At 39.0% G+C, this 12,863-nt stretch overlaps 1 protein-coding gene across 4 annotated transcripts in view; it reads right to left on the reverse strand.

The window, feature by feature from the left end:
- The window catches only part of TRPS1 (transcriptional repressor GATA binding 1), a 259,458-nt gene extending 253,613 nt beyond the window's left edge, over window positions 1-5,845 (reverse strand). For 2 of the 4 annotated variants that reach the window (XM_055349806.2, XM_055349805.2), the window contains exon 1: window positions 5,294-5,845. Coding sequence is in view for 1 of the 4 variants with exons in the window: in XM_055349807.2 (XP_055205782.1) it covers window positions 4,623-4,632 (10 nt within the window). In the remaining 3 variants the exon portion in view is untranslated. Of the gene's footprint in view, window positions 1-4,622; window positions 5,219-5,293 lie in introns of those variants that run through there. The other 2 variants (XM_055349807.2, XM_063709447.1) reach the window with 1 other exon arrangement.
- Window positions 5,846-12,863: the final 7,018 nt, after the last annotated feature.

Consider the following 12,863-nt stretch of genomic DNA (forward strand, 5'->3'; position numbering starts at 1 on the left):
TTTTTTAAATGGCATTTTGGCCACTAAAACCAATCCAGAACATTATTAAAAGTTAAAAGCTACCAATTACTTCTGTCTGTTCTTTTAAAGCAAAGTTTGGCATTACGTCAGTTGGTTTAAAGAAAACAAGAAAGAGAGAGAGAAAGAGTAGGAGAGAAAGTTTCCTGCTTGTATAAACTAAACCACCAGGGAAGGTGTCTAGCCACTTGTAAAGTATTTACTGCAGGTTTTTAAAAGCTAGAAACATTTTAAAAATTAAAAGTTTTTTGTTATTATTTTTAATGAAACACACTTAAGAATGACAAGTGTATCCTTAATGTCTTCTTTGGGGTGTCTTAATGTTATATTTGTATTTCAGTTATAGCTTGGAATCAGAAAATGATTTCAAATGATGCTCCAAATTTGAAGTACATAGATAATTTCACCTTCATTTTTGCTATTTGGATTTGTGCTCTTGGAAAAGGAAAAAAAAAAAAAAAAAAAAAAAAAAAAAAACTGGGATAGCAAAAAGTAGACCGCTACGATAATACCTGCTATATGCTGCAGGGACCAGTAGAGTTTCTTCACCTAACTAATGCTTAACAATTCAAATGGTTTTCACCTGTAGATCCTACCGCACCTTCAGAGATTCCTGAAGCTCAAAGATCTCTTTCTAACCAAAGTCAAGTTCTACATTATTGTGTCCATCAGAAAACCAAACTAAAGGCCAAATTCAGTTCTCAGGAATAGGAGAACAACTGAGCACTGTGATAGCTCAAAAAGTGATCATAATAATAAAATCGAAGATATTATTTATAAAGGTCATATATAATTAATAGAATATTTTATACAAACAAATGACTTTGGCCCTACTTACATCGGAGGATAAATTTTAAAAAGTAGTTATATCCTCTGCAGCACTGTTTGCTATTGAACAATGGTATAAAACAAGATTTGGTATTTTAGCTTATTTACTTTAATCCACTGGTTACAGCTTTTGGGAGACAAATTATTTTTAAAATTACACTAAAACAAACCTCTACATAATTTTTAATGTAAATAATTGCAAAGTATGTTAGTCTTTTGTATACATGACAAGCACTCTTAAACAATTAGATTAAATGTCTACTTGGCAAAGGCTAGAAGATCATCTTTATACTATATCTAAGGGGGACTCAAAAATTCCATAAATCATAACTATTATGGTAACAAAGAATTTACTTATTTCTGTATAATAACAAAAGATAAATGTCATTTTCACAGATAAGCCATCAAAGTAAAAGCAAGTCTACGTATGCTGTCATTAATTTCCCAAAACTTCAACAAATGGTAAATAAGGATGATAAATGAGTAAACAAGACTCAGAATTAGTTATCGATGGTATTAGCAGTTATCATCAGCAAAAGAGGGAGAAAAAGACACCTATTACCTGAAAGCTTGACCTAGCAAGGATGAACAACAAAATACGAGCCCATAAAACTTGCGGGTTTTTATCAAATTGATTGTAACTTGTGAGCTGCAATATTTGGGACAGAACTGTCTGAGTTTATAGTTTTCTATGCCTGCTAAAAACAGATGCAGACTACCACACTAGCTGTCCTGCGGAAACTAAATTAAGGAAAGGCAAATACCAAGTGGAAAGTTGTCAGCCTGTTGAATGAATGGCTTCATTTTACACGCCAGAGAAATCTTAATAAGAATATGTTTTAATGTAAGCAAGTCATTTTATTTTAAGTTCATCAATTATTACAAAAATAATCTTTCCTTTAAATCAATTATAGACACCTGCCCATAACTTTCTTAGTCTGTGTTGTTGTACACGTAATAGCATAGTGTTGTTACATTATCGTTGCTATCAAAAGAAGAACTGAAGTTAAAATATAATTATTCTAAAACATTCATGTTATGAAAAATGTTTAAAGGTCAGTTATCAGTATTTATTCCAATTTCAAATTTGAAATAAAGTTCTAGTTCAAAAACAATTTGCTGCAAGTCCTCTGGAAACTTTCAGTAATGTTTATTTACAACAAAGAAGGTAAGACAAGCGTTTATAAAAATCTACACTCTTTGGTTGCTTTCTTAATAAAAATGTACACATCATTAATCACATACTGTGGGTTGTATGTCTGTACACACATACACATATACATCTAATAATAGTAGTGATAATAGAGCCGTCACTGAAATACTAGAATCGTAAAAGCTGCTTTTCTACAGATGCATGCATTTCCCTGTTTTAAAGGTCTTCCTTATGAATGAATATTTCCTTATAGGAAGAGATCTATATGATGTAAATCAGAATAAACTCAGGAGTAGTAGGTGACTTAAATAATACTGAAAATATGGTAGTAGTATGTGTAACTTATTTCGGATTAGCACACTGATTCCGATCCTAAACTGGTTTTCAAACACGTATGCAGAAAATTTTATAAAATCATTTAAAATATTAGTCATCGAAATGCTAAGTTCTAAATTCAGCTCAGACTTCACAGCTATTATGACATTTTTCTCCTTACCTTTAACGTTACCTTTAAGAGACAAAGGACAAAACCTAAATAGTAGCACAGACCCTTACAGCATCTAGAATTCAAAGGAGTGACAAACTTTGTGTTAGTAACTTGCTACTTTCCACCACTTATTTGAAAAGTGTTAGACTTAGGTATTATGTATGGAAAAGCAGTCTACACATATATATCCTAACATATAACATACATATCAGGAAGCCATAAACATCAGCTCGCCAGTGGTAAATAATACTTTGCCAACAGAGTACTAATGAAGCTTCAGAAGGCCTCACATTCAGAGAAATCAAGTTATAATGTTGGTATTAAGACTCTATTTGCCCCTCAGGAGTTTTATTTTCACATTATTAACATCCAGAAATAATCGTCAAACTTTAGCATGTTACTAGCCCTGTATATTAAACTGAATCTAGAGATGTTTTTATCCAAAGGTGTAGCTTTAAAAGAAGTTATGAAATCCAAGGAGAGAGAAACTCTAAGAATATGTTTGACTTGTTAAGATTAAGCATATCATTAATAAACTTTCACTTAAAGGTAAAAAAAAAAAAATCCTCAAAATGTTGGTATCATTTCCAGACTGTCCTGTCAGCATCATAACTTACAGGAAACGCTTCATCTTCCCATACAAACCCTGTATTTATTCACAACCCTGGCATACTTGGGGAAAGAAAAAAAAAAAGCCCACACGATTTTAGATCCTGTTTGCTTTTATACGTTAACTGGTGGAATATCTGAGAGAGCCTTCTAAGCAAATGAGCGGCATGTAAAACTTCACAACAGTGAGTTCAGAAACTTTCATTCTCATTTTGTCCACGTCAAGAACTGGCTGCCCGCATGACTTTCCTCTGCTGTCCCTTGCATTTTTAACTCTGGCAGCCTTTTCTAAATGATCAACTTTTTCTAAAACCAGCAGGAAAGTAACATGATGCCAGCAAGATCCATAGGTTTTAGCTTCAGAGCTGGAGGACTTTGAAGAATTGTTGGAAGGTTCCTATTTTATTTTTGCTTTGAACAATCAAGTTTTAGCCAACAACCAGGCCCAGAGTTATCATTTCTTTGTAATTTTGTCTCAGGCACTATCTGTATTTTTCTTTTGTACGTATTATCTCTCCCAGACCCTTTCCTGTTCACCTGGTGTGTTTACAAAAGTTCAATGAATCTACAAAAGTTCAATGAATAGGCCTAACTTGTCTCAGATTTAACTCCTCCGCTGAGCTTCTCACTTCACTTACCTCGCTTAAACTCTAGCCGTGATTTTCCAAAATGGCATAAGAATGAATATTCTATCATAATTTAGATTCATCATTAAGATCCATGGCTTACTCAAAAAACTTTCAAAGCATCAAATATGAGGCCTAAAAAGATAGAGGGAAGTAAAGCCGGTCCTAAAATTTAATAAGTCCAAGATTCCCTCTGAAACCCACCAGTCCTTCTCACCCTCTAACTTAAATTGCTTTAGAGTCCTGGGGCCATAAAACAGTTACTGACTTCCCTGGGGAAAGGGGGAAACACCACCATCTCAAACAGGTACTAACGAAAAAGCTTTCCCAGCCACAAAAACAGCTTTGCACTTCAAACAGCTCCCACCGCCGCCTCACCCTCAAATTATTCATGGGGTCCCATAATCCTGGAGTTATTTGGAGGGACAGCGATGTTTGCCTTGGCCTTTCAAAGATGCGTTTCTCTAGATCCCAAACAGGAACCAGACAGAAGGCAAAGCGTCTGTCCGCCTGGATGTCCCACCGCTGTCAGGCATTTAATCACCGGCCAGTGTCCCCTGACCCGCGCGACACATGGCGCATCAACCGCATCGCAGAGGAAGTCTGCCCCTTCCTCAGCCCCTACGGAAGCGCCCGGGCTGCAAGGCCCTGCCACATGGTACGGACAGGGCACAGACCCCTCGGCCAAGCTGTCCTGAGCCGCTCTGAGGCGGGTGCACCAAGGGATGCGACACCCGCCTTCTCCAGAGCCCAGCTGGGCCTTTAAGGGAAAAAAGTTTGAAGCCTGCATTTGCAAACTCTTCAAAGCCAAAGGCAGTCCTGTGCTGTTTTCCCACGTTGGGGACCATACGGAGGCCCCTCTCTGAGACCCTCCCGACCCTCCCGAGTTCGCCCAACTTACTACTCTGCATGCTGGTGCCTAGTCTGCGCCCCGCTTGTCACGAGCCCCCAGAAAACTTGCAGTGGCGGCGGCGGCGGCGGCCCCTCGGGTCCAACCACCTCCAGCTCCTCCGCTGCGCCCGGTAGGAGAGAATTAAAATCAGCCAGAAAGAGACAGCGAGGGGGAGTGGGGCTGCGAGGGGGAGGGGGCACCGGCCTGAAACTTCTTTTTTTGGCAAATGGGGATTTGTTTTTCCTCCTCCCCGGCGGCTGAACTTGACCCTGCTGACTCCAGGGGCTACTGCAGTTTGAAGTCGCTGGTTTCCAAAGCTCAGATGCCTCAGACCCACCAAAAGGAGGAGAGGAAGGGGGAAAAAGGGAGCAGAAGAGAAGAAAGAAAGAAAGAAATCGCACGCTCAAAAAGGAAGAAAGAAAATGCATGTGAAACCCGAGAAGCCTGCGCTTGGCTTTCTGCACACTCTCCCTCTGCTTTTTTTTTTTTTTTTTTTTTTTTCAAAGAAAGTCACTTTTAATTCCCAGGGCTCCCCGCTCGCGATCGCCCACATTTTGCGCACACACGAGCGGGCGCTGCACTCGCGTCGCGGCGCCCCAGGCCCGGCCGAGGGGCGCCCGCGCCCCCCGCGCCCCCCGCAGCCCCCGGTCCCGCGGCCCGCCCGGGCCTCCCCTCCTTACCTGTTGATTAATCGTCAAGAACACCCTCGGCAGCCCGAAAGATGGTGGCGCGGCGGCCAAAGCCATGAACCGTCTTCTGTTGTTTGCAGAGTTGATCTTGGATTATTGCGGGGGGGAGAGAAAAAGGTCTTTCCTGCCTCCCCCCCCCCTTTCCCTCCCCCACCCTTATTAAAAAAGAGAGAGAGAGAGAGAGAGAAAGAGAGAGAGAAAGAGAAAGGAAATAGAGCAAGGATGTGCCCGGTGCCGGGTGGGAGAGGGGAGGGGGTGTTGTTTTTTGTTTAAAAAAAAAAAAAAGAAATAGGAAGGCGAGAGAGCAATCGAGAGGACGCGAGGTCTGGAGAAACCAGCAGCACCAAAAAAGAGGACGCTAGAGATTGCAGTGAGATCGGGTCTTTATCAGAAATGTTATCGCTTGTCAGGACCTCAGTCTCCGCGCATTACGTCAGTTTCAAGACACCAACACTATTAATATCAAAGGAGCCTTCGCGGAGGAAAGCGCCACCCCAGACCGAGCTCCCTTAAAGAGACAGCGCGCGTCCCCGCGCCGCCGCCGCCGCCCCGCCCGGCTCCGAGCACCCGCCGCCGCCGCCCGCCGGGACCGGCCCCGGCCGCGGCGAGCCGGCTGCGCGAGAACTTCGCCCGAGTCGGAGCGCCGCAAATGAGAGCGGCGCGGTGCAGGGACCCGGCTACCTTCCCGCCCCGCCTCTCCCCCCTCCTCCCTCCCCCACCTCCCGTCTGTGAACGTGCGGGCTGGAAAAGGAGGAAAAATCCGAACGCGTTAGGAATAATGTGATAAAGACGAGGACTTACCTTGGGGGAGTGGGGGGCAGGTGGGGGGCAGTGCGTGGCCGCCAAACCGACGTTCCCCAGACACTCAGAGATGCTAACAGAAACAATCTAAAGAACTCTCAAAGTCCTTTTACCTTTTCTGTTGTTACTTTCCCTTCTCTCTCCCAATTAAACGACGCAGGATGTGTGTGTGCGTGTGCGCCCCCTCCCCCGCCCTTTATTTGTGGCAAGAAGTCTTAGGACACCTAGTTGGTGATCAGGATTCTCCACGATTTTCACGGCAAGAAGGCTTGAGGAGAACAACTTGAACTCTATCCTGAGTTGGAGAAGTGCGGACTGAGGTTGCTATGGTTTTCTGAGCTAAAGAGAAGCCAGAAACTCAATGGGTGCTTTAAGGGGGTACCACAAAACAGACAAAATGGGAACATTATTCAAATGCTGCAAGATTAATACATGCAGTTTGGGTTTTAGTAGCAGATAAGGAACTCTGAATTAAGCGTGACATTCTTTTTTACCTACTTTACATCTCCATATACTCTCATTATTAAGAGAAATTGCCTCAACATAAAGTTCACTGGATTGAGCTTTTTTTTTTTTTTTGACTTCTAAAGATCAGCAATGCATAAAACATTACCATGACAGGATTCAAAGTATAGTAGGTGTTAAAAACAAAGTAAACATTTCTTGGGCGTTTGGACTTCATTTTCTTCAGTTGGGTGACTTTAAGTGGCATGTTTTTCCTCTGGTGAAAGTCAGTTTAAAGTAATTTTGTGCTAAAAGGAGAAACATCTTTCCTTTTCCAAACTACAAAATGATTAAAATTAGAATCTTAGGTACAATCATGAATCTGAGAGCCGAAGATGAAGTAATTTCCTCCAAAATATTTTTCACTAAATGATTCTTGCATCTTTTTAGAGAAAAGATGGGTATATTTTCCAAACGTACTATTATCAGAAGTGAAAAAGCCAATCATTTTAAAAAATTAAAACTGAAGTAGGTGCTTTTAGAACCTTACTCCTTTTTCTCTATGGTCTTTATTTAATATACCTAGTCAAGCAGATATGTGATTTGTTTTTGTAGCACATTTATTCCAGAAGTATTTTGGTACCGTTTCCCATACACTCTTTATGAGTAGAAAACCAATAATTCTTTTGCAATAGAGAAACTAGTCAGGTGAAAAAGTAGTCAAAATACAGTTTCACAATGAGGCAAACAATATATTTCCTAAAGGAGAGAGAAGACAATGAGCCTCATATGCCTGGAGTTATTCATATGTTATCATCCATTTAAATTAATTTGAGAACAGAGTTAGATTTATATATAGTACTGCATGCCGGGAAAATTAATATCAAAATCTTCAGTAAATCTCATAGTCAGCTACTAATGACCACCTGCATATTTCCACACTGGAGTCATTTAATACTGTCCACCACCAATTTCCACTGTAAAATGTATTCATATATTAAATATAGAGCTTTTATTTTCTTTTTTTAAGCCATAAATTAACTTGCTGACTTTTATGGAAATATGCACGGCACAGTGAGAAGCATTTTTATTAAAGGAAAAAAATAAGGATCTGAGTGAAACATTCTTGAGCCATGACTAAAAATATTAAATCAATTTTGAAATATGTATTCGAACAGTAAGACTGTTTTGTATTGAAAGGGTTAATATCACCTAAAACTGCTGAAGCTGGTATCTAACTGATAAAATCTGAGGCTATAGCATCTTAGCAAAGTTAAATAGTACAATTTATCACAAGGATTAGGCCCCTAATCTCCCTCTGCTCCCCAAGATTTAGATGACATTTTAAAAGGGGAAGTGATCTTCCTCTCCATCACCCACAAATCTAAGGCAATCATCAAGACTGTAAATTTATTCACACGAAACAATCATTGATTAAATTGGTTCAAAAAAAATGAAATTACATGCTTTTGCAAGCACAAAGCCCTTGAGATGGCTGGTGTTTTTCCACCTGTAATAATACAAAATTTGACTATTAAGTGTACCCAAAATTACGTATTATATGAAAAGTTAAAGCCAAAGGTCTGAGGCTGAATTATGTCTTTTAATTGAAAGGATAAAGTTACACTCCAGATACTGAAGCCAACAAATTCATGGTCACTTAAAAATTTAATGAATGAAGTTTCACGGACTCAATCTTGCTGAAGTTTGCCTGAGAAATGAAGAATCTCTTCATGTTACTTTTCGTATTTCAAGTTAGAGTAGAGCAGATCAAACTGCTGTCTGTATCAATTCATTTACATTAACCACAAAGGATCTGTAGAGAACTTAATAAAAGCTCAAATATTTTTGTAAACTTTTGCAAGCAAATTACTTATTTATTTATGAAATAATTTAGGAAGAAAATTTTTACCTCATGCTTTAGATACATGACATGTGCTCTTGATTGACACAATATGTTTAAGCTCAAAGGCCCTCATAGCATTTTTTAATTCTAGTAGGAATATTTCAAAACAACCAACTAATACATGAGGTCATAATTGTTTGACAGTTGTTTTTAATGTATAAAATAAGTTGCGTATATTGTTTTCCTTGAAATGTTTGTTGATTTGTTTTTCTAGTCCTGACATTTGCATGGCACAAACTGAATTAAGGGAAATATTAAAGATTTATTTACATTTAATACCTTCTGCTGTCAAACATATGCAAAACTCTTAAAACCATTCTCTTATCTGCAACGCATTTCAGAACAATGGAGACTGGATGTTACAAAGACAACCTGTGCTTTTATAGGACACACCAGAAAATAAAGAAGATATTAAGAGAAAGAAAAAAGCAAACAAAAGAGGCACATTTTAATTAAAATAATTTCTTTATAATCTTTCATAATTCTTTGAATTATGGAATCTTCTCTCGTGGCTTTAGCACTGATGAAACAGTTCCTCAAGCTGTATTATTAATGCATATTATTTATCAAAATGACATACTATAATATACTTTTTCTGTTTTATTATTTAAACATTCTTTTCCCCCCTTTTCTTGTAGTTTATTCAGCAGAGATACAAAGAGGGATTAGTAGTTAAGCACAAGCATACTTGTTTTACATTTTCAACCTTTTAGCACACTACTTACTTACAGTTCCAGTGCCTGTAATCACAATGATTTTACCTGATGGAACACGTATTTCAGAAATGTAATCCAACTGTTTACCCTAACACGTCATAAATTGCAATTCCTTTTAGAAACCTCAAAGATTGACAACCCTTGGTCCTAAATGCCGACTGCTTTAACACATACTATCAAGAAAACATTTGTGTATTATTTGCTTTCAAGTCAGTCCTACCCCATGTGAAATGGAAGACCATTTACCTTCCAGCATATCAAAAGCAATTATTGAAATACTCTGCCTTCCTTCACGGTAAGACCTGAAGGAACAGAGGCATTATCAGAGATGAACTATCTCAAGTTTATTTCTTCCCACAATCACTCGGCAATCAATGTTTAAAAACATACTCTTCCACACAAATTATGGTAGTTTTCCAAACTACGTATTGCTGAACACCTCTGGGTGAATTTATTAAAGAAAAATTCAGCTTTAAATAGCCTGTATCTGGTATTCAAATTCACACTTACACTTGCCAATCTTCCCCCTGCAATATCAGGCAATTGCCTAGTTAAACAGATGGGCCTTGCAGCCCACCCTAAAAGCCAACAAACATGGGCTTTATTTAATTAAAAAGGGAAACAAATTTCTGAGGTGTAGACACACACACACAGAGACATACACACACAATCTCTGACCGGGGTCAATCCCAGAATAAAAATATTGATTCTTGCTTTCTCATTAGGTTTTATGAATGTCCAACCATATACTATCCACTGGATTGAAAGAACTAAATGAGATCATTCAGTGCTGTATACTCAGACCAAATCTCTATGGGAAATAGCTGAACTCATTTCCTTTCTCTCAAGTAAGAGAGAACATTTACATCTGAATTAACCCAGATTCAACTCTTCTCCATCTGACATTGAAGAGTAGGTGTTTTCCAATTTTCTTCCTATTTCTACCCCCTGCTCCGTTATCCTCTGCTGCTTTGCACTCTTATCCCACCCACTACTCCATACTTACGCAATAAACTCTCAGTTGTACATAACCAAACTCAACATCTGATTTTGCCTAAATTTCAGACTAAAATAATCCACTAGAAACTCAAATTTAATATGACCAATATCATCATTAAGAAAGAGGAGACTATAAAGACAGACAACATGGAAGGAGGAAGGAAATAGACAAACCTTATCTCTGTTCAAGGCCTGAGTCATCCAGACCAGAAACCTCAGGATTTTGGCAATACCTTCTCCCATAGGCCCCACATCCAATCATTTACTAGTCCTCTATTGCTTCCTTTTAAAAGGTGTTTGTACCTGTTACCACCTTTCTTTTCATCCACATGGATCCTTCTCAAATCCAAAAGTTAAAATCTTTCTCAGGACATCCAGTTGAATGTGTCATCCCTACTCTAACCCCTCATGACCTTATGACAAAAATCCTATAACTCTCGACTGCCAGAAGAATAACCCCAAAAAGCTTCAAGTTCTTTCATAACCTAGTCCAAAATGGCTTTCTGGCCTCATTCTTCACTCAACTCTTCCACACAGACCATTCTCGATCATTGATTGACTCCCCATTCCCCAGATACAGCTAACATTTCAGAATGTCTTGGCTTATGCTTACAGAGCCACCTCACTTCGAAGGCTTTAAAGAGACTTTTATGCTAAATCTCCATGTGCATAGCCTCTCTTCTTTTAAGGTCAAACTGAGATTCTGCCTTTTTCATAACCTTCATCAAATTCCAAATCATAATCAGCAGTGCAAGAACTAAGATTCTATAGAATTTGCTTCCATTTCTAAGTAGCAGTTCATCACAGTGACTTCTATGATATTGTTCCTTGACTTATTTCCCTCCCCTGCTAAACTGAAAGATTCCTGAGGGCAGAAAATCATGAAATCATAGTTACTCAATAACATCTGTTGAATTGATTTTGGAGATTGGATCAACCTCTTTAAATTCTACCTAGAAACAAACCTTTGAGGCCAGGTTTCAAATGTTCTATGTGGCTCACTCATCCTTTCATTTCCTTCCCTTCCCTTTCTTCCTTCCTTCCTTCCTTCCTTCCTTCCTCCCTCCCTCCCTCCCTTCTTTCCTTCCTTCCTTTCTCTTTTTCTTTCTTCTTTTCTCTGTCTCTCTTTGTGTGTGTGTCTCTCTCTCTCTTCTCTCTGTCCCTCCCTTCCTCTCCCTCCTTCTCCCTCTTTCTTTCTTTCATACACATGGGCTGATGCATCATGTACTAATTGAAGCTTCTGGGTGGCCTTCATCTCAGCTACATATTTTTGGCAATGTATCAGAGGAGACATTTGTCCTCTTCTGAAATATTGTCCTCATTATCATTAAGTTTTGGTTTATAATTCCATGTTGCTCTAAAAATAGTGACTTAAAAGATCCTTAAATCCAAGGCATTAAAATATAGCAGTATTGAAAATGAGGCTGAAAGCAGATAAATTTTAGATGGGAAGGGATTATTTGTAGTTTTAGAAGCCAGGAGTGTGAATTAAGAAAGTTACAACAGTGAGGTAGGAATAAGCAAACTCTTTAGACATTAACAGTATTTTTTTCTCTCTCTCTTGTTTACCATTAAAATATTGAATCGTCTTAGCATAATTCCATCTGTTCAAGTTTTGCAGATGTTAAACTCTCAAAAGCTTATGTGACATTTAATTAATTTTATACACCCAAATGTCCAGGTTCCAGCAGAGATTCCATTTCATAATGTTCTATGAATCTAACGGAAGTATGTGTGTGTGAGCACATGTTTGTGTGTGTATACATGGGCATGTGTCTGGGACTGCATGAGCATCTGGCAAATGAAAACCCCTGTTTTGCTGGCATTCCATCTTGGTGGTCACATAGTTAACTTACCCTCAGTACATCCAGACAAGTTGAATTGACTGCTCCATCAAGAGCCACATAGGCATTGCTAAATGATCACATGATAAGTATTAGTTATTATTTTCACTCTAAACTTCATTCATCAGTAACTCTACATTAATTAGAAGACAGTAAACTGTCAGTTTCTGGAAGGAAGGCACTTTCCACATTCTCACTCTGCTCTGTGCCATGAGAGAAGGAGCACTTTATCGCCTGATCTCCCTTGCCATCTAGGTTCCAGGGGGTTTTGGCCAAGAGCACCATTAGATCAGAGAACAGGAAGAGAGATAATCAGTGTACTTATCCCCCTGGCTCCTTTCTTTCATATTGGGCAGCCCTTCTTCCATGGCTATACTCATAGGGTTCTAGTAATAAGTCCCTCCCCTTATGGTTTTAGTCCTGAGGGTTGAAGCTACTTCTGGCTGTTACTAGGCCCTGGGTGTTTCACCATCTCTTTTTGGCTTCCTTAATCCTACTCATACCTTTTTGTAAATGACCCTTCATTAAATTCTCTTTAATTACTCCTTTGAGTGTGCCTTGTGTTATCTGCTTGGACTGTTATTGACATAGAGGACTTGTGATAAAATCACCTTTGCACCCTACAGTCTAGCATCATTTTTATAATTTAATTCAGTAAAGACAAACAATTATATGTTGAGTAATTCCTGTGTGCCAGACACTGTTAGATATTGGGTACTCCAGTGGTAAATGAGCTGACATGGCTCCTACGTTGTGGATTTTACGATCTAATTAAGAGTTTCATAAAGAATCTTGGGTATTTTAAAAATACGATGGATAGGCCTCACCTACTGAATGTGCATCCTTAGAGC

This window comes from Gorilla gorilla, chromosome 7 (genome assembly GCF_029281585.2).
Source record: "Gorilla gorilla gorilla isolate KB3781 chromosome 7, NHGRI_mGorGor1-v2.1_pri, whole genome shotgun sequence".
NCBI classification, from domain to species: domain Eukaryota; kingdom Metazoa; phylum Chordata; class Mammalia; order Primates; family Hominidae; genus Gorilla; species Gorilla gorilla.